The sequence below is a fragment of the Amphiprion ocellaris genome, chromosome 4 (assembly GCF_022539595.1).
Source record: "Amphiprion ocellaris isolate individual 3 ecotype Okinawa chromosome 4, ASM2253959v1, whole genome shotgun sequence".
NCBI classification, from domain to species: Eukaryota; Metazoa; Chordata; class Actinopteri; family Pomacentridae; genus Amphiprion; species Amphiprion ocellaris.
The window spans coordinates 28,775,258-28,794,560 of NC_072769.1; the positions used below are offsets into that span (position 1 = coordinate 28,775,258).

Here is a 19,303-nt window from a genome sequence, read left to right on the forward strand (position 1 = left end):
TGTTTTGTCTTTTTAATGTTTGTTTTATTGGCTTGTTTGAATTCTTTTTTCTTTCCCAATATTTAATTTTTCGATTAAATCTTTAAGGTTTTTCTTTTTAAATGTTTTACCACCTTTTAATGTTTAATTTTGTTTTTAAATGCTTCATTGTATTTTCTGTTTAATTCATATTTGAAGTTTTATTGTCCTTAAGATGCAATTTTCTAATTAAACATTTAATTTTTTAATTGAATGTTTTGTCTTTTTAAAGGATAAATAATCTGATTAAATGTTTTGTATTTTTTTTCAATGTTTAATATTCTTCTTGTTTAATTGTATTTTTTAAATGTTTAATATTCTTCTTGTTTAATTGTATTTTTTAAATGTGTAATTATGGAAAATATTTTATCTGTAATTTTGAATATTTGTATTTTAAAAATTTGGTTTAATTTCATAATGACATATTGTATCTTGTTGAATTATCTAATTCAATATTTTGTCTGTTTAATATAGTTAAACATTAAATACAATTAAATGATATTCAACAGACAAAATATTGAATTAGATAATTCAACAAGATACATGTCATTATGAAATTAAACCAAATTTTTAAAATACAAATATTCAAAATTACAGATAAAATATTTTCCATAATTACACATTTAAAAAATACAATTAAACAAGAAGAATATTAAACATTTAAAAAATACAATTAAACAAGAATATTAAACATTTAAAAAATACAATTAAACAAGAAGAATATTAAACATTTAAAAAATACTTTTTAATAATAAAACTTTTTAAAAGTTTTATTGTATTAAATTTTTCTCCTTTTCATTTAATTGCATTTTGTTATGTAGTTTATTTCTTTAATCTTCTTTTTCTGTCAAGATTTTAACCCCAACCTTAAAAATAAAATAAACCCTTAAATCACAATGAAAATACTTCTGTTGTCACAATCATGAGTTAGTCAATTATTCAGTTTATCAATTCAGCTTTATTTGTTTAGCACCTTTCACACAGATTTCAAAACTATACAAGCAAAGAGAAAAAACTATGCTGAAACTATGATTAAAACTCAAAAACATTTCAAAAAAAAGATTTAACATGGTAATAAAATATGTTGTGTCCAGGGGATGGAGGGAGTTTATTGAAGTCTTCTTGGGCTCACATGGGAAATCATTTAAAATATAAACTTGATATTCAGTCTAAGGAAACTGCAGAGCGACAGAAGAACCAACAATATCTCCTGTTTTCTCCTTTAATGAGTCGACTCTTCTTGTGCTTTCAGACCAAAGAACTACAGACTCTTCACAACCTGCTCAAACTCTTGGTACAGGACCTCACCACACGGGTCAAGAAGGTTTCCGTCTCATTTCTACTCTGAAGCTCACCTTCTCCTGCTCAAACTGCTGACAAATGTTTCTGCTGCTCTAAAGTCTGGTCTCCAGAACTTCCTAAAAACTCTCAAAGTCTCTTCTGCTGCAGGTTGCTTTGTAGAACTGTTCCAGAAAACCTCACTAAACCACATGGAGGGGCCTCAAGATAGTCGTCCAAATGAAACCATACAAAAACCAAACGAGCACAACCCAAACGCTAAAGTCTCCTGCAGCCTACCAGAGAACCTCTGAGAACAGAGAATCAGGACAGGAACTCTTACCTTCTGGACAACCAACGTTGGTTCTCAAACAAGAATACAGAATGTGTCTGACCAAAAACCTCTAAAGACTCACTACAGCCAAGATAAAGACACAACTCAGCTGCATCAAATCCACTAATCACTGCACACATTAGCACCATGTGCTAACTGTGGCTAAAGAACCACATTTACCAAGAGAACTATCCAGTACAAAGCCCTAAAACACACCAAGAAACACATTAAAGACGATTTTACTGCTGGAAGCTGCAAGCCAACACCTAAAGAACAAACGAAAGCAATGGAGCCAAACCCGGTTCACTGGTGAAGAGAAGCAGAGGAAATGTTTGTCTGCGGCCACATAAAGCAGGAAGACACTGAGTTGCTCAGGTGTTCCTGATAACACCAAGCAGCCACCTGGACAGCCAATAGGAACACAGCTTACTGGAAGTCCAGAGGGCTGGGTTAGTGGAGTAAATTTAGTTTAAAGTTGAAGCAGAAAGTTAACAAAGAAAGTTGAAAACCACCTTCTGATACCTGAAATCTCTGAGTTTTCACACAAAGAACACCTGAACATGTCAAACTGGTTCCATAGTAGAACCATCATTGTAAAAATGTCATAGTATGGTGTGTTGCTCAAAAAACATTACGACCCGGCTGTCTAGGGTCGCCGAGGAGCAACACAAAAACAGGACAAACGCTGGTTTCCAGGGGGTTAGGCGGCTATTTATTTGAAAGAGTAAGTTTACAACAACACAACATGTGAGCAGAAAAATCACAAAGTCTGTCTTTAGTTCAGCTGAAAATGTTAGTTTTTGTCTTTTTTATTGACCAAACTTTTCAGGAAGTAGATGAAGAATAATTAAAGCTCTCGTGTGAAAGTCCAACTTATTTTGGATCCTTGTGGAGAGTTTAATCTTAGAGTTTGTACAGCTGTTGAGTTTTTAGAGTCACATGGATTGTTTTGACATTTAATAACCGAGTCCTGAAATAAAATTACAGTTGTGGATTTCTGTCATTTAGTCTGGACTAAACAAATAACAGCAGCATAAATCTCAAACGTCATTATGAGGAGTCTGGATTGAGGTTTCTCACTTGATAATGATCAAAACATGAAATTTAGGTTGGTTTAAAGGAATATTCCTCCTTAAATCTTTGAATGTTGACCTAAAAGGTTGGTTTCAGGAAGTATTCCACCTACAAGGTCCTCAAACATCCACCTTAAAGGAACATTCCACCAAAAATCCTTGGACATTCAATTCAATTTTATTTATGTAGCACCAGTTACAAATTGTCTCGCGACACTTTACAGAACCCATATGCCTGACCCCCAGAGCAAGCCAAAAGGCGACAGTGGCAAAATGCACCTAAAATGTTGGTTTAACCGAGTATTCCATCCAAAATCCTCAAAGAGACCTGAGGGGCTGGTTAAAAGGAATATTCCACCTAAAACCTCAAATATAGACCTGAAAGGGTGGTTTAGAAAAAATCCTTCAGTGTAGACCAAAAAAAGTTAGTATGGAGGAATATTCCACCTGAAATGTAGACCTGAGAAGTTGGTTTGGAAGAATATACCATCCTAAACATCCTTAAATGTAGACTAAAAGACGGTTTGGAAGAAAATTCCACCTAAAATCCTCCAATGTAGACCTAAAAGGTGAGTTTAAGGAATATTTAAACTGTTATTTTCATTATTTAATAATCTGTTATCAGTCAGAACCCTGACAAACTTATTTTCGTCAGTTTTTTAGTGGAAGTCACAAATAAAGGAGCTCTTGGTTGTTACCAGCGTTACTGAGTCAAAAGCTGCTGTTTCAACACAGACACGTTCACATGCATCCACAAACCTCTCAGCACTCAAACACCCACAGACAGGAGGCCAGCTGGACCGAGGCTCGGCGGCGTCCTCAGACCCACGAGTCGGGGAGACGCTGAACTTGTTGGTCTGGTTTGAAGGCCTCCATGTGGTCCAGTAGAAGTCCACGTAGTCGGTGTTGGCTTTGAACCACAGCGACTGGCCTCCATCAGGTGGACCGGCTCGTCCTCGTAGGGCTCCTCCTGTAGCCTTGAGGGAACCACAGGAACATTCAGTAGCTGTTGGAGTTCTTCCTGTCAGGATCGTGGTAGAACGGCTCTGAAGAATCTTGTACTCGTCTTATCTGGAACAATCTAACAACCTAAACTGTTAAGAGCAGTGTAAAGAAGCAAACACACAGGCATAGATTAGGACTCAAACTAGATTTATTTTAGAAAACAAATCAGCTTAGAGGCATTTGTTCACACATGTGGCTGAATAGGAGGCCGTCCAATCAGATTCGAGGTCTTCACTCTGTAGGTTGTTTGTTTGGTGAGACTCTTGGACCTCCATCAGCTGACGTGGATGTTTGATGGTCTTCCTCTCTAGTGGCAGATGATTCATCCATGAATTCAGCAGCTACAGACTGAAATGAAACTCATGCTGCCGTTGTTGAATTCCTGTTCCAGATCAAATGTTCAGAGCTCACCTTGAATGCAGCCGTCTGCTGTCTGATAGTTTTTCTCATTGCAGTCTTCAATAAAGTCTTTTTCCTCATGTCAGGATGTGGTGAGACTCTTTCTCAGTCTCTGCAGACGTCCCTCATTGTGCATCTCCAGAGAAGAAACAGAAAAACTGGTCACTGCTTCAGCATCAAACGCTCTCCAGCATTGAGAGTGTTTTAGGAATTCATTCATTGTGTTGTGAACTTTGAAGGAGCAGAAACTTTACAGCTGCCAAGGATATGAGCTCCAATTCTGGATGTTTTAGGAAATCAAGGTCATCAAATGAACACTTGATTTTTGCTGATAACTCTCATTAAATTACTGAAGAAATCTAACATAAAAACCTGTAAACTCTCAGGCAGCTTTTGTTAAAGTTTGTCTATAATTCTATCATCATGTTCTGGAACCAGGACTCTGCAGAAGTTCCTTCAATCAGATACTTGTGTGTTTTTATTTAAGGCCTCAGGTTTGAACGTACAGCAGAGGATTAGAAAGGAGTGATTTTAATATTTAAATCAGTCCAGTAAATGTTTGGCGTGAAAATTATTGAAATTTTGATTTAGAGAGAGTTGTGTCAAATAATATTGTAGAGTCTCACTTAAATATATCCAAATGAGTTCAGTGTATTTACATTTTATAGAATATTTGATTTCTTAATCTCAATACTGTAGGGTCTGACCCTAAATATTATAATAACGATGTAAGTTTAAATATTTTAGTGCAGAGTCATAAACTTTAATCAGCTAAACTTCCATAATAAATATCACTGTACAATCTTAACCTGAACATTCATATTATTGAGGTAAATTTACATAAATCATGATATTCTAGAGTCTTAACTGGAATATTTTTAACATTAATCTTTTTGTATTGTGCTGATAAACAACAATAACCCGACTTTCAGATAATATTTGTTGTCTGTGATGATGAGACTAAATTCCTCCACATTCTGGAACTGGACTGAATTTCCCAAAATGAAACATGGACAGAATTTAACACTCATGTATCCATGGCAACGCTAACGTTTACGTTTCTGCTTCTTACCAAAGTTCACAACACAAGTAAAGATTTTAATGTAAAACTTCAGGGATGACTGCTGACCATAAGTATTCTGATCAATACTTCATGATCAATATCAGGACAGATGTTACAATTCCAGCTGTTGCATTAGACTGCAGTTATTCACAGAGAAATTAAAACATCACATTCCTCATAAAAACTAGATGGGACTTTTATTAAATAAAGTGTTGGTGAATAAACAGTGTAAAAAGTGCAAAGCAGCTCCATTAAATCAGGAGATGTGAGACTTCCACAGCATGGATCACCATCTGCTGTGTTGATTCATAGCTGAATGTCAGAATGAACTGAGATAGAAAAGCTGCTTTGAGCTGCAACATTACGGTCTGACAATCCAACACCATCACAGTTTTCATCTGGTTGTTTTGCTCCAACATGCTGTGAAGTTCAGTTTTTACCTGAATCAATACAGAGATTCTATTTCCAACCAAGACTGGAATAAAAATTAAAATGTTATGAGGTTATTAATGCAACTAAATCCTTTCAGATGGAAGGATTTACTTCTAGGTTCTAATTCAAGTTTCAGTTGGAGCACATTGCATTCACAAAGAAAAACAGCGAAACCTTCACAGCAACATTTAATAAACCTAAAGCTTCCCTGTTGGCTCATTGGTGGAGTTTGTTACTGAGCATCTGAACCTTAAATCCAGTGAGACGACCATCTTCAGTCGAGGCCAGTCAGAGAACTTCAAGACCTTCCATCGGCTGGACCAGATGTGGCATCATCTCCCTCTGAACATCTGGATGACAGGAGAAAAGACAGAAATCAAACACAGATCACAGAAATACAATTTATTCACTTTCATCATTTTATAAAAGTAGCATGAACTTCATTAAAACTTGACAACATCAGTAATGGAAGTAAATGTTTTTATCTCGTGTTGAAGCTAAATTTAAAGTCAATTTTAATGACAGTTTATCCTGAGAGGAGTGAGAATGGAGCTTTTCTTTCCTTTTTAGAATATTCCCTCAAAATATTTTGTTTATTATTGGCTTTAGAAGCATTTTTCTTTACTTATTTATTTTTAGATACCTCAGACTGATACACTTTGCTGGTTTGCAGATAATTTCATGTACAATGACAATAAAGATCTTCTATTATAACATATTGCTAAAACAAGAACTGCAAACCTTCTCAACCATCTCTCAGTCTGTTAAATTCCACCTGCGACCAAGAATTATCTGATGTAGCTATTATTATAATCTTTACTGAACCAGTCCTGGAATTAATAAAAATCTGTATATGGATATGATTTTCTCTGATGGGACCACTAAAACTGCATACAATAAAGTAAATCTCTTCTGCACTGCACACATACTCCACTTTTGTATAACTCTGGATGTCAGAGTAAAGGCAGACAGATCCACCGATCAGCCACAACATTCTGATCACTGACAGCTGAAGAGAACAACATCCATCATCTTGTTCTAATGCAACATTCTGCTGGGAAACCTTGACATTCATGTGGATGTTTGACATGTACCACCACCTAAACACTGCAGGACAAACAACCCCCTAGTCTCCATGGCAACAGCAGTCCTTGATGCTAGCTGCCACCCTCAGCAGGACAAATTAAAACTTCTCAGGAGTGGTCAGAGGAACACGACAGAGCTAAGCTGTTCACCTGGGTTCCACACTCCCCACATCCAGATCTCATTGAGCATCTGTGGGATGGTCCAGGATCAGCCTGGTCTAGGTAGGACCCACCCTGCAACCCACAGGATCCACAGAATCCACAGAATCCACAGGACATCCCCAGAGGTTCTGATGAACCACTGGGTCAGAGGAGTTTTAGCAGCATAAAGGGACCAACACAGTATTAGTCAGGTGGTCATAATGTTGTACTGTTATATTGTCATGCTGATTATATGATCAGTAAATGTTACCATCAATTATAACGTCCACATTGATCAGGAAAAAAAAACAATCAGTTCATTCAGAAACTGTGGGGTTAAACCTAAAAACACAGACCTCAACAGCAGTTTGTTTCAAAGCAGAACACCAGCTGGTTTTCACTAAAGAAGCTTTCAGAGCAACAATTAAATGACAGTTTTGTTCTCATTAAGTTCAGAGTCAGACAAAATAATGTACACACGTCAGGAAAAGAAAAACTTTTACAAATATTTCATTTGTATAAGTACTTCTACACATATAGATACCTCTTCTAAGTTTGATCAAATCACGATAACTCTGTGTCCTGTTGTACGATGTTTTCCCAACAGATGGCGCTACCCTCATGAATGGAGCATCAACAAGTGACGTCTACAACACAACAGAAATGTCTGGAAGCCAGTGGCCACCACTTTGAGCACCTCTTGTAATTGTAGAGGCCAAAGATAACGTTTAATAATGGGTTTCTGACAGGTCACCAGGCAACATCTTTTTAGAATAATGACAAACATACCTGCATTCTACAGGAGTGATTTTCCTCATGTGCAGGTAAAGATGTGTGAGGAGCTTAGAGATGACAGGAGCAGGAGTCATCCTCACTAATTCAGCTTCCACCTAGAAACAGAAAGACCACAAACAAACACACTGATATACTCTCAAACGTTCAACCTCACAGCCTCAAAATATCTGTTTAGGAAGTGTTGTGTTTCTAAATTCTGCTGAAAGCATTGACAGACATTCTCTTACAAGGTTGTGTAAAAAGCAGCCTGTCCTCTGAGCTACTGAGAAATCTTCCTGAACAAAGTTTCTACGTGTAAATTGGCTCAACTAAAACTAAAGCCTCAGTCAGAGATAACAGGTATCACAAATTATAAAGAACTTTCTTTGTTAACTCAGACTTTCTGCTTCAACCTCACATAAAAAGGGGAGTTTAACTCGTCAGGTGACTGAAAATGAACGGCTTGTGCAGTTCTAGATCCAAAAGTAGGATGTTTCAACTCATGTTTTACTACAAATACATGCAATAATAAATAAATACAATGGCTGGTTGTTAGTTTATTCACTATTAATGTCATTTTATATACTGGATTGAACTTGAGCAGTGGCAGAGAGAAGGAATTTAATGAAATTATGGAGATTCAGAGAGGTAATGTTGCGCAGTGTTAAGCGTTGTTTAATTCAAACCAGCTGAATGTTAAACTTCAGTGCAGCTCAACGGGTTTCAGTTAACCTCAAAGTAAAATAACTTTTTTAAAAGCTAAAATACACAGCAGAGAAATACAGGTTGAGAAGGTCATTCTAATAATGACGGCTGCAGCAGCAACTAAAACAGGTGTTCAGCGGTAAGTTAGCCACCTGTGTTAATTAGCCCGCTAGCTAACTTAGCCGCTTAGCTAGCTAACTTAGCCGCTTAGCTAGCTAACGCGTCCGGACCAACTGCTCAAACACGACAAAACACAACTCTTCACAAGTCGCTGACTTAACGTACAACAAAACAACGCTACGGGTTAGAAGTATTTATCTTCTTACCGTGTTTTACTCCAAAAACAAGGTCAACAGGAGCCAGAAATGCTACCAGACGTGCCAACCATAGATATACATAGACTAGATACGCTAGCGCGCTGTCTTCTCGCTTAGCTATGGTCTGACCAATCACTGTTCTCTGGCTCTCAGTCAGTCTGACCAATCACTGCTCTCTGGCTCCGCCCTCTGAGAATCTTCTTGTCGTTTGGCTCCACACTTGCTGATGACCACTTCCGGTCTCAGAAAATGAAAAAACGGACCTTTTTTCGTTTCTGTCTCTTACTGATTTTATTTTTTTGTTATTCTAAATATAAAATGAAAATCAAAGCATTTTTAAAATTTAGTATATCCCTTTTTGATCATGAAAAGGAAAAACGTCTTGTATTTCAATTTTAATGTTTGTATTTTAAAACAAAAATCAAATAAACACTCGTTTTTTGTTTTTCAATACCCGTTTTAGAACGGAAAATCCAATTACCAGATCCGTACACGGACCATGAAGATGTAGCATTTGGCTTCATTTCATCCTACGTCTAACTGTTGCTAGAACTACCTTTTTTCTTTTACAAGGGTTGAAAAAGGTTTAACGACGAGTCAGCTTAATTCACTTAATTACATGGGCATAAGGTGTGCATCTCCTGTATCTTTACTCTGGTGAAAATCACAAGAATCTACAAAAATAAATCAACAAAAATGAAGTATTTGTTTTGGTGTGGTATTTACAGTGCAGTTTAACTCGTGACCACCAGGTGTCAGCTTCGACTTTCTTTCTCTGGCAGTAGAGTCTTGGCTGGACTCCAGCTGTTTGTCTAACTGTACTCTGCTTAAGTGGAAACACATTGTTGCTGCACAGGAGACCTTTCGGAAACATGATTAGTTTAACTCACTCAGAGAACAATAAACTGATGATGTACAAATAGTGTGGAATCAGGGCACATTAATGATGCCATTTTTAAAACTGCAGACGCAGAAGCTTGCACAAAGGAAAACTATTTCCCAAAGAATAGAGAAGTGCAATACAGGGAGGACTATACAGGAGTATTTGTGCTCTAAATGGTTGAAATAGTGCTTCAGTGAGGTTCACAGGTACCTCGTCAATGGTGAGAGAAGTATTCAAATCCTTTACTTACTTAAAATAAAGCAATGTTAAAATACTCCATTACAAATAAAAGTAATGCATGAAAACTCATACTTAAGTAAAAGTAGATGAGAATTACCATGTAAAAGTCCTGGTTTGGTCCCTCTGACTAATATATTATTATAGCTATATGGCATTTTTACATTATTAACAGTGAAGCATCAGTGTGTCGGCAGCATGTTACTGTTTAACTGCTGCAGCTGGAACCAGTTGGAACCAGTTCATATCCAGTTTTATATACAAGGACTGCAGATAAATCTGTGAGGTAGAGAGATGAGTAATGGAAAAAGAAAGAACAATAAACAAAGTTCTAATACATAAATCTCTTCTTAGGTTTTTTTTTTTTTTTAATTCAATGTTTGATTTTTGGTGAAATTTTGGATCATTTAAACATTTATTGAAATTAAAAAATGAATATTTGGTGGTGTAACTCACAGATGTCTGAAATGTTGCCCAGAATGCATATTGCTATAGGTAAGAAGCCAAAATGGTTTAAAAAATCCTGTGTTAATCTTTATTAATGGTCTGTATTTTGAAAGGCTGTTAAATGATGAAGGGTATAAAATGTTCACCTTAAAAGTAACTGAAGCTGTCAAATGAATGTAGTGGAGAAGAAAGTATAAAATTTCCTTCAGAAATGTAGGGGAGTGGAAGTAAAAAGTAGCATAAAATGGAAAAGAATGTAATTACAAGTAGCTCAAACTTGTATTCATAGACAGTAATTGCAAACCATGTACTCAGTTACTTTACATCTTTGTCATTCCTTAGTCGCCAAACACTTCTTGATTTTGGGTGGAGTTGATGCAAGTGGAGGCTTGATGTCTCCAAACATCAGTCTCTCTACTTTAATGTGTTAACCTGCTCCTTCGAATGACTCAACAGTTCATTCGTTCTTCCTTTTAAGGTGCTTGTGCTGTTTTATTTAACACACCGCTGCTACTTTATAATCCATGCAATTAAATGTAATTAACAGCCCTTTTGAACAGCGGTCCATGGTGTTCCAGCTGTTTTGTGCAGCAGTACAAAATCAAGTTTAGGCAGAAAAGCTGAGATTAATTCACCTCGCTGTCCAGATCTCATAATTTATAATATTCTGCATGACTAGACAAGACAAAAAAAGCATCATTGTTGTACCTTTGTAGCTCATGCACCTAAAGAAAGTCACGTTTCAAACTGAAATTCTAACCTTGCATTTGTCCTCCTGGTGTCAAAGTTGTCAGACAGGGTGGACAAATTCCCAGCTCATGTGTGTTTTGCTGTTGCACTCATTCACCAGAAGCAGAAGGCTCAGCAGTTAATTTCACCTCATATTTGCCTGCATAACATGAGCAAATGTAAATCTTCCTGCAGCTGAAAGCAATCAATCTATTAATACCACAAAACAAACATTTAAGGGTTTAACTGCCTTCACATGGGCTCCTCATTCAGCTCAGTTAATACTCAGCAAATAAAAGCACGGCGGAGACAATGAAGCTGTTCATGAATTGTCAAACTTTTATCTTTTTTATATCAGAACAATAATTCTATCTCTGTTTAGATCTGCCGTACTGTCTTTGCTGGAAATTTCCAGAGAATCGGAGCCTGTGCATGAATTGTTGCTGTCCTTAAAGGGTGTGGACGATTGCTGCAGGGCTTTACAAGACGCAACAGGAACCAGCCTGGCCCTGAAACAGAATAGTTAACATTCACATAATGGCAGGCTGGCATTGTCGGAACCAACAGCAGATTCAGTCATGTCGTCCCTCTTTCCCTCTCCTTCAGAGATAGAAGATGAGATGTTGCTTTGTGGTGGTTCGTACACACCCAGGTAAAAGCACCTGGGGGTTATCTGTCAGGCTGCAGCACATAGTGTTCTCATTTTTAACACAAGCTGCGGTTATTTGTGTCAGTGAGGCACTTCGTATTCAGACTTGAATGGGCTTTTGTTTTCATTTAGCTGAAAAGTGAATGGGGTCTGTGGTGCAGTAAATGTGTCAAAAAGAGTTACTGACATGGTTTCTGGCAAAAGTCTGCAACCACAACCTTTAACCTCCCACATGCATCCTTACACAGAACACAGATCACTTCAAGTTTCTGTTCATTTTAAATCTTTTCTTCTAATAAACTCAAACTCGTTCCTTTCAGTGAATGGAACATGCACCAATTCCCAGGAGTTAAAACCCTGCATGCTTCCTTCATACGCTGCTTCATGCATGACAAACACAGCCACACCTTGTGTACCATTACAATACCTTCAACATTAATCACGCAATCAATCACCTGAAAGTACAACACTGTCTTTACTATCAAAGCAAGAGAATGTGTGGAGTATCTGTCAGCCTGTAAGGGAGCGTCACACCGAGGGAGCAGTGTTTAAGCAGCACATAAGGTGTGTTATACAAGACAATCTGAAATTAAATGTAAAGCCGGTGAATGAATGTTATTAGCTTTATTTGCAGGTTACAACTCCCTATTTCACAACCACAGCTGCCTCAGTTACACTTTTATGTGATTTTTTTTGTCTGTGTTTTCAAAGGAATTTATATAATTTATTATTCATGCATATACAAGTATTTGAAAAGTACATCTCAGGGAAACTGTTGGCTTTTTCCCACATATTTGGACAAGCAAATGTTTTATTCTCTTGGAAACGGTGCTGACAGATGAAAGTGAAATGCTTCGCTGAATCATTTACTGCAAGCTGCTACATGAGGCGGTGAAGCAACCTCAAACATCTGCAACATCATGTGTCGCAGCTGGTTTGAGGTTCTTCTACTGAAAAGCTCTTTAGTTTGCAGCAAACATGTCCTCTGTTACTGTGGACATACAACTACGTCTTCAATTTATCTGTCTAGAACACAATATTACAAAAAGGCTTGATCTTTGCCTGTAATGTTCATTGACAAGCTACATTTTTTTCCCTTGCTCTCCTCCCATGCAGGCCAACAAAGTCTTTCTGTATTACTGTGACACCAGCAGCTACCTGCAGATCCTGCTGGAGACTTCTCTTCTTCTTTCAGTAAAACACATATTCTGAATTCTCTGGGGGCAAATCTGTACTCATATGAAATCTGCGCCAGATGATTTTTTTGTAAATGTTTCTCACAGTGGAATGATTTTTTAAAAACAGTTTGGAGATCTATTTAAATCCCGTGCGAGAGACCCGCAGGCATCAGCTGCATGTTTCCTGAGGGCCTTTCCTGAAAACTCTTTAGATCTTGGTGTGAAGACACCACACACTTCAGAGAACAGCAGAGCCTCAATGTCAGAAGTTAAAATAAAACAGGTTCCATCCATCGCTCTGAGGAGCTTCCTATCATCATCACCTCACCTGAACCCCTAAAGTAATGGATATGAAAGTCTGACATATGCTTACTTTTAGCTTGTATCTGATCTGGTTTTTACGTAGTTATTTAAAATATGATGGTGACTAAAAATATCAGCTTTATTTGTCATCAATTTGAATACATCACTTTTACTAATAAATCCTAGGAGCCCCAGTTTGAAGCAGCTTGAATTCTCTTGTAGGTTCTTGAAGATGTTTCACTCCTCATCCAAGTGGCTTCTTTAGTTCAGGTGAAAAGGGAAGTCCAGTTGCTTCTTACTGAAACTCCAAGGATGACCATTATTTGGATGAATGAAAATCTACAAAAGCAGATTTAGTCAGAAGTTTAGACACAGAGAATTTAACATTGCCTTTCCCAAATATGCAAAAAAAAAAAGGTCTTTTCCTGCAGGACATCACTGAGAAAGACGTAATTTTTTTTTTGTTTATTTAATTTTTAAAAATTTTGGATTTAACAAAGCACAGACTTATTCACACCGTGCAGCTCTACTTATGACAGAACTGCTGCAGCTAACCTGCTGACACTGGATAAAATACAACAAGACAACACCTTTAGTCGCTCTATGAAGCTTTACTCAGACACAGTGACAATGGAGGAATGAAGAAATCTTCCATTAAAAGCTAAACTATGATACCTTCATACATAGTGGTGTTTAAGCTGGACATGTCAGCATTTTTGTGGCTATTTATAATCTTACAGAAAGTATCGGATAAAAAGGGATTTTGACCTGATGATGGCGTTCGATGAAAATCCAACAGTCCAGATTTATCCACCAAATCTTGTCAGTTAGCGTGTCCTAATGCTAATGTGTTAAACACAACAAATGAAATAGTTATACACATCAACAACAACAACAAAATGGCAATCATTTCACTGTTGTTTAGTTGTTGTTGGTCTGCTCACAGAGGATTAGTCTATAATTGATATAATTAATGGCAATGACAATTCCAGAAGTTCCACATACTACAGTCTAAGACAAATATCTGAGCTAGCCGGAGAATCATACAATTCAATTCAATTTCAAATCAATTTTATTCATATAGCGCAAATTCACAGCATGTCAGCTCACAGCATTTAAGATAGTAAGGGAGAGACCTTATGAATTTTAAAACAGAGCAGAGAACCCAACAATCCAAAGCTGCCTTTGGATTCCCTATGAGCAAACAGTCAGCAACAGTGGGATGGAGCCAAACCCCCCTAAAATAGAGAGGGCAAAAAAAAAAAAAAGATCCAACAGATCCAGGCTCAGGGAAGGCGACCATCTGCCTCGACTAGTTGGGGTGAGAGTTGGGGTGAGAGTGATGAGGATAGCAAGATAGCAAATGCAATACAAACAGAACAGATGGATGGAAATCAGAAATGGCTGTTTTAGTCAAAGGATTCAACTTTGCCTTATCTCCACAGCAGATACCAGTCATTGACTTCATCAGAGCCACAGAATCAGGCTTAGAAACAACAATCTAACAGAAGAAGGAGCAGAACAATTCAGGTTGAACGTTTCAGTTGCAGTGCTAAAATATGTCCTACTAAGTGATGTCCCAAGAAGGAAGGCAGTAACATCACTGAGCAAGAGCAACAATATCACCAACCTGCTGACCAACAAAGGAAGATGCCCAACACGTCTGAATACCACATTAAAATATCAACATTACTCAGTGAATACACAGACATGATTTTTTTATTAAAAAAAAGGAAGTATGATGTCTTTCTATTTCACTCACAAAAAGTGCTTCAGCATCAGTCAGTAACACTGTTAAACACCATGCATTTGATGGCAGAAATAGGGAAGCACCTATCTTTTATAATTAAAAAAAAAAAAGAAATTTGTAATTCAACCTCAGCTGCAGCCGTAGTCACATTCTCGAACTTTCCAACTTTTTTGAAACTGCAGATTAGTGTGACAGACAGACAGACAGAACCACCTCTGAAGCAACCGTTGCCATACTGCCTGAGGAAAAACAGTTCACTGATGCTTTACATCATTTTTGACAGCACTCAATTACTCATACAGAGCCTTTTTTCAAAGCATTTGCTAAATGTCTTAATATTCTTAAAATTGTGCTTATACTATTAAATGAATTATTAATTTGTAAATTATGTGATGTGTTCAGTATTTAGTGTTTCTAACATGTGAGCCAGTTTCCACAACTAATATCAGATCAGCACAAACAGGTGTGTTAGAAAGTCTCATTTATCATACTTAAGCCTGATTTCAGTGTCCTTTTGTCAAAAATCTGTCACACCTTAACATGTCTTTGACATCTGTTTTTAAAACTGTGACACTAACATATGGTAAACTTTGCAAAAACTAACTAAACCAGTCTCTTTATTAACTGTATTGTTTGCACACGTGTTCATACAAGCAGCTGGTTCTGCTGGTAGTGAAGCTGATGTGCACTAAGACAGTGAGGCTGGGGGTGGGGATGGACCAGGAGAGACAGAACTACATGGTGCAGTCTGTGCATGCAAGGGTTTGGTGTGTTGGTGTGAAATGCTGTCTCCAGAGAGACACAAACCTCCTCACTCATATAGAAGTGCAAACTAATCACTATCTTAGACATAATTTATTGCTGTTTAGCACATGCATGAGATGCGTTTGCAACCTCAAGATGATAAGTAGTAGTGAAAAGACACATCTGGTTTGTATTCTTTACTTGTGCACAGTCTGCAATAGTGATTTGATACTTAGAGGTAAAGAAAAACTCTTTGTTAGACTTTTAAAATTATTTCTACACACTTGATGTGAGACAGTTGAGAAAAATCCTTTGAGGCATTATAAAAGAAATACCATGGTGACATGTAAAGAAGTGAACAAGCAAGAGCTTGTTCTTTTTGGGCATGATGCACATGCCAAAGTATCATGTCAAATCAAAGTAGAGAAGCAAATAACGTGCAGAAGCATCTGGGCTGAGCTTTCCAGCAGGGTGCGTTGTGCCCAATCATGAATAATGCCAGGTCTCGCCTGACATCACGTAGATCTATAAAAACTGCCTCTAACTGGCAAACCCCTGCAGGCTACTGGAGAGCACAAAACAGGAAAAAGTTTATGATGTGAAAATACCTGCATAAAAGAATCCATGCATGAAAGATGCTCTGTATGGAAGTTAACACAGAAAAGAAAGACAAAGGTGTGTGAGGATAAGCCTGCTGGCTGTGAGTCAGGTAAAATAAACTTGATAGCGATTCATTCTACTGTGTTTACAGTGCTTATTGCCTTGGTAACAAAACAAGTTTGGCTGGCATGGAGTGGCTGTCTTCCTCAAGAATCAAGGTACAATATAAAACCTGTTCAATGGTGGCTGAAGAACTAAGTTAAGCAAACAGTGACGGGTGTGGTTCTTTCATAACCTACAGCTTATGTTGCAGAAACCAAAGCTAAAGGTTCATGTGGATGCCCTGGTGCACAGTGATACTGAGCATTGCAATAAAAGCTCAATATTATAATGAAACCAACATGTTAACATGTCTGTATTAGATTTACAGCTAGTTGTGTAGTTTGAATGAATTCTGTAAATTTCCTTATAAAATAGGGTAAAGCTTAATCATACTTTCTCCCTTTGATGATTGCACAAAAAGAGTCTGAAGGATGTGTGTGATGGGTGGGGCTGGGCACCCATTTTAGGCAATGCTCCTCCTTTCAGGCCTCCACCCACACAGCAGCCTTGTGCAGGATAAAAAGGAGGCAGCAGCAGAGTTGTGTATCTCAGCCTTCTCCATCCTTCCAGAGCAGGCAGACCTCCTCAGCACCATCCACCATGACATCGAGACTCAGCATGTCAAGCACTTACTCCGGGCGCTCCATGGTAGGCGCAGGCCAGGCCCCAAGGATGTATGCTGCCAGTATGCAAGGTGGTGCAGGCGGAAGGGGATCAAGAATCTCGATGGTCTCTGGCGGTGGTGGACTTGGATTAGGTGGCTCAAGTAGCAGTTATAGTTACAGTGTAGGAGGAGGCTCAGGTGGAGGCTTCGGTGGAGGCTCAGGTGGAGGCTTCGGTGGAGGCTTCGGAGGTGGTTCCGTTGACCTCCACGTTGGAGCTAACGAGAAGGCCACCATGCAGAATCTGAACGACCGTCTGGCCTCCTACCTGGAGAAGGTGCGCAGCCTTGAGAAGGCCAACGCTGAGCTGGAGCTCAAGATTCGGGAGTTCTTGGAGAGCAAGACCTCACCTTCTGCACGTGACTACTCAGCTTACTTCGACACCATTGCTGACCTGCAAGGAAAGGTGTGTCATATAAGATATCAAAGTATACAATGCAATGAATGCATGCACATGTAAAAAGTTGCACTGGAACCTAAATCATGTGTGAGTAAGATTTTCTGTCTGTTTGTAGTTGGACACTGATTGACGAATGTGTAGCAGTAATTATGTAATAAGAAATATTTCTCCATCACACAGATCAAGGATGCCGTTGTTGTCAATGGAGGCATCTATCTGGCCGTAGACAACGCAAAACTTGCTGCAGACGACTTCAGAACCAAGTAAGTATCAGGGGGAACAACAACCTGCAAACTAAACACAACATGGAAGATGTATACAAAATGTAAGATGATGCAAATGTCTGATCCCTTCCTGCCTCACAGGTATGAGAACGAGCTTGCCATGCGTCAATCAGTGGAGGCAGATATTGCAGACCTAAAGAGACTGCTAGATCAGCTCACACTCGCCAGATCAGACCTGGAGATGCAGATCGAAGGCCTCAAAGAAGAGCTGATCTTCCTCAAGAAGAACCACGAGGAGGTGGGCAGCAAACTCTAAACAGTCATCAGATCAAATCTGCATCACAATTCTTTTCCAGTCTTGAATGTAGAACAACTCAGCAGACTATAAACCTTGTCAAACAATATTTTCAATAGGAAATGGCAGCTATGAGAAGCCAGATGAGTGGACAGATCAATGTGGAGGTTGACGCAACACCACAACCAGACCTGAACGCTGTTTTGGCTGACGTCCGTGAACAGTATGAGGCTGTGGCCGTCAAGAACCAAAAGGAACTCCAAAACTGGTTTGATACAAAGGTAAGACTTGTTGAGTACATAATTTAACCTCGACTGCAGAGGTGTTATTTGAAGGTATGCTCTGACAAATGACATTTTCTCATGTCTCCTGCAGACAGAGACGCTAACCAAAGAGGTCGCAGCCAGCACAGAAAGTTTACAAACATCAAAATCAGAAATCTCTGAGATCCGTCGCACGTTGCAGGGCCTGGAAATTGAGCTACAGTCACAACTCAGCATGGTAAATGATTTACTCCTCCTTACTGTTGCATCTCATTTTGTCGTCCTGCCTACGGTTTATTTATTCGTTCTCCTCTGTCTCCATATTCTCCTCACAGAAAGCAGCTCTGGAAGGTACATTAGCTGATACAGAAGCACGATATTCGATGCAGCTCCAAGGCCTCCAGATGCAGGTGACCAGCCTGGAGGAACAGCTGATGCAGCTGCGTGCCGACATTGAAAACCAGAGCCACGAGTACAAGATGCTGCTGGACATCAAGACACGGCTGGAGATGGAGATCGCAGAATACAGGAGGCTGCTGGACGGAGAGGGCAGGTAAGGACATGCAAGCAAAATAAGAATAGTACATAAACCATCACTGTAAACTGAAGCTTTAGAAGGATTTTAATGAAATCCCTATACTTCTGTCTGCCCCCACAGCGTCGGTGGCTCGAGTTTGTCCAGCTCCACCTCCACCTCCACCTCCAGCAAAAAGGTGATAGTGGTGACAGAGGAGATGAAGGACGGCAAGGTGGTGTCCAGCTCAACCACCACAGCATAACCTGTCTCACGGAGCAAAAGCAACACACGGAGGCCACAAACTCGCCATCTGAACAGCGACAACTTGTTTCAAAAAGTGCTTCAAAAATGTGAATGCAATAAAAGCCTCTCAGTTTGCTGACTACAATGTTGTCCTGTTTGTGTCTGTTTATTTCCAAATCATGTCACGAAACTGCAGTTTTGTTCATGAAACAAAAAAGGTGAAATCACATATTTCATCTTCACAAATTTCATTAAGTATTTGCCAAATTTTAGACATCATCATTCTGACATGTGAGTATAAAACCTGCTTAAAATTGCATCACAATAGCTTGAAGCAGAGGTACTTTTGCTCTCTTTACAATATGTGCTGGATAAAACAAGCTGAAGAAACTCATGACATGAATATGAGGTTGCTTACTGTGCTACAAGAGTAATAATATTCTCCCCTCCTCT

General features: G+C 38.6%; 1 protein-coding gene across 1 annotated transcript; it reads left to right on the forward strand.

Annotated features, from left to right (window-relative positions):
• The first annotated feature begins 16,785 nt into the window (after nt 1-16,785).
• krt15 (keratin 15) lies at nt 16,786-18,995 on the forward strand. The gene is made up of 7 exons (XM_023266822.3): nt 16,786-17,314; nt 17,489-17,571; nt 17,674-17,830; nt 17,947-18,108; nt 18,203-18,328; nt 18,426-18,643; nt 18,749-18,995. The coding sequence occupies exons 1-7, from the start codon at nt 16,847-16,849 to the stop codon at nt 18,867-18,869; spliced, it is 1,335 nt and encodes a 444-aa protein (XP_023122590.2). The 5' UTR covers nt 16,786-16,846; the 3' UTR covers nt 18,870-18,995.
• Nucleotides 18,996-19,303: the final 308 nt, after the last annotated feature.

Excerpts from the sequence above, each read along its gene's own strand:
- krt15 (XM_023266822.3), top strand. The coding sequence starts at position 16,847 with ATGACATCGAGACTCAGCATGTCAAGCACTTACTCCGGGCGCTCCATG. Across the intron at positions 17,572-17,673 it reads GCAGACGACTTCAGAACCAA|GTATGAGAACGAGCTTGCCA; the intron begins GTAAGTATCAGG and ends CCTGCCTCACAG. Across the intron at positions 18,644-18,748 it reads CTGCTGGACGGAGAGGGCAG|CGTCGGTGGCTCGAGTTTGT; the intron begins GTAAGGACATGC and ends CTGCCCCCACAG.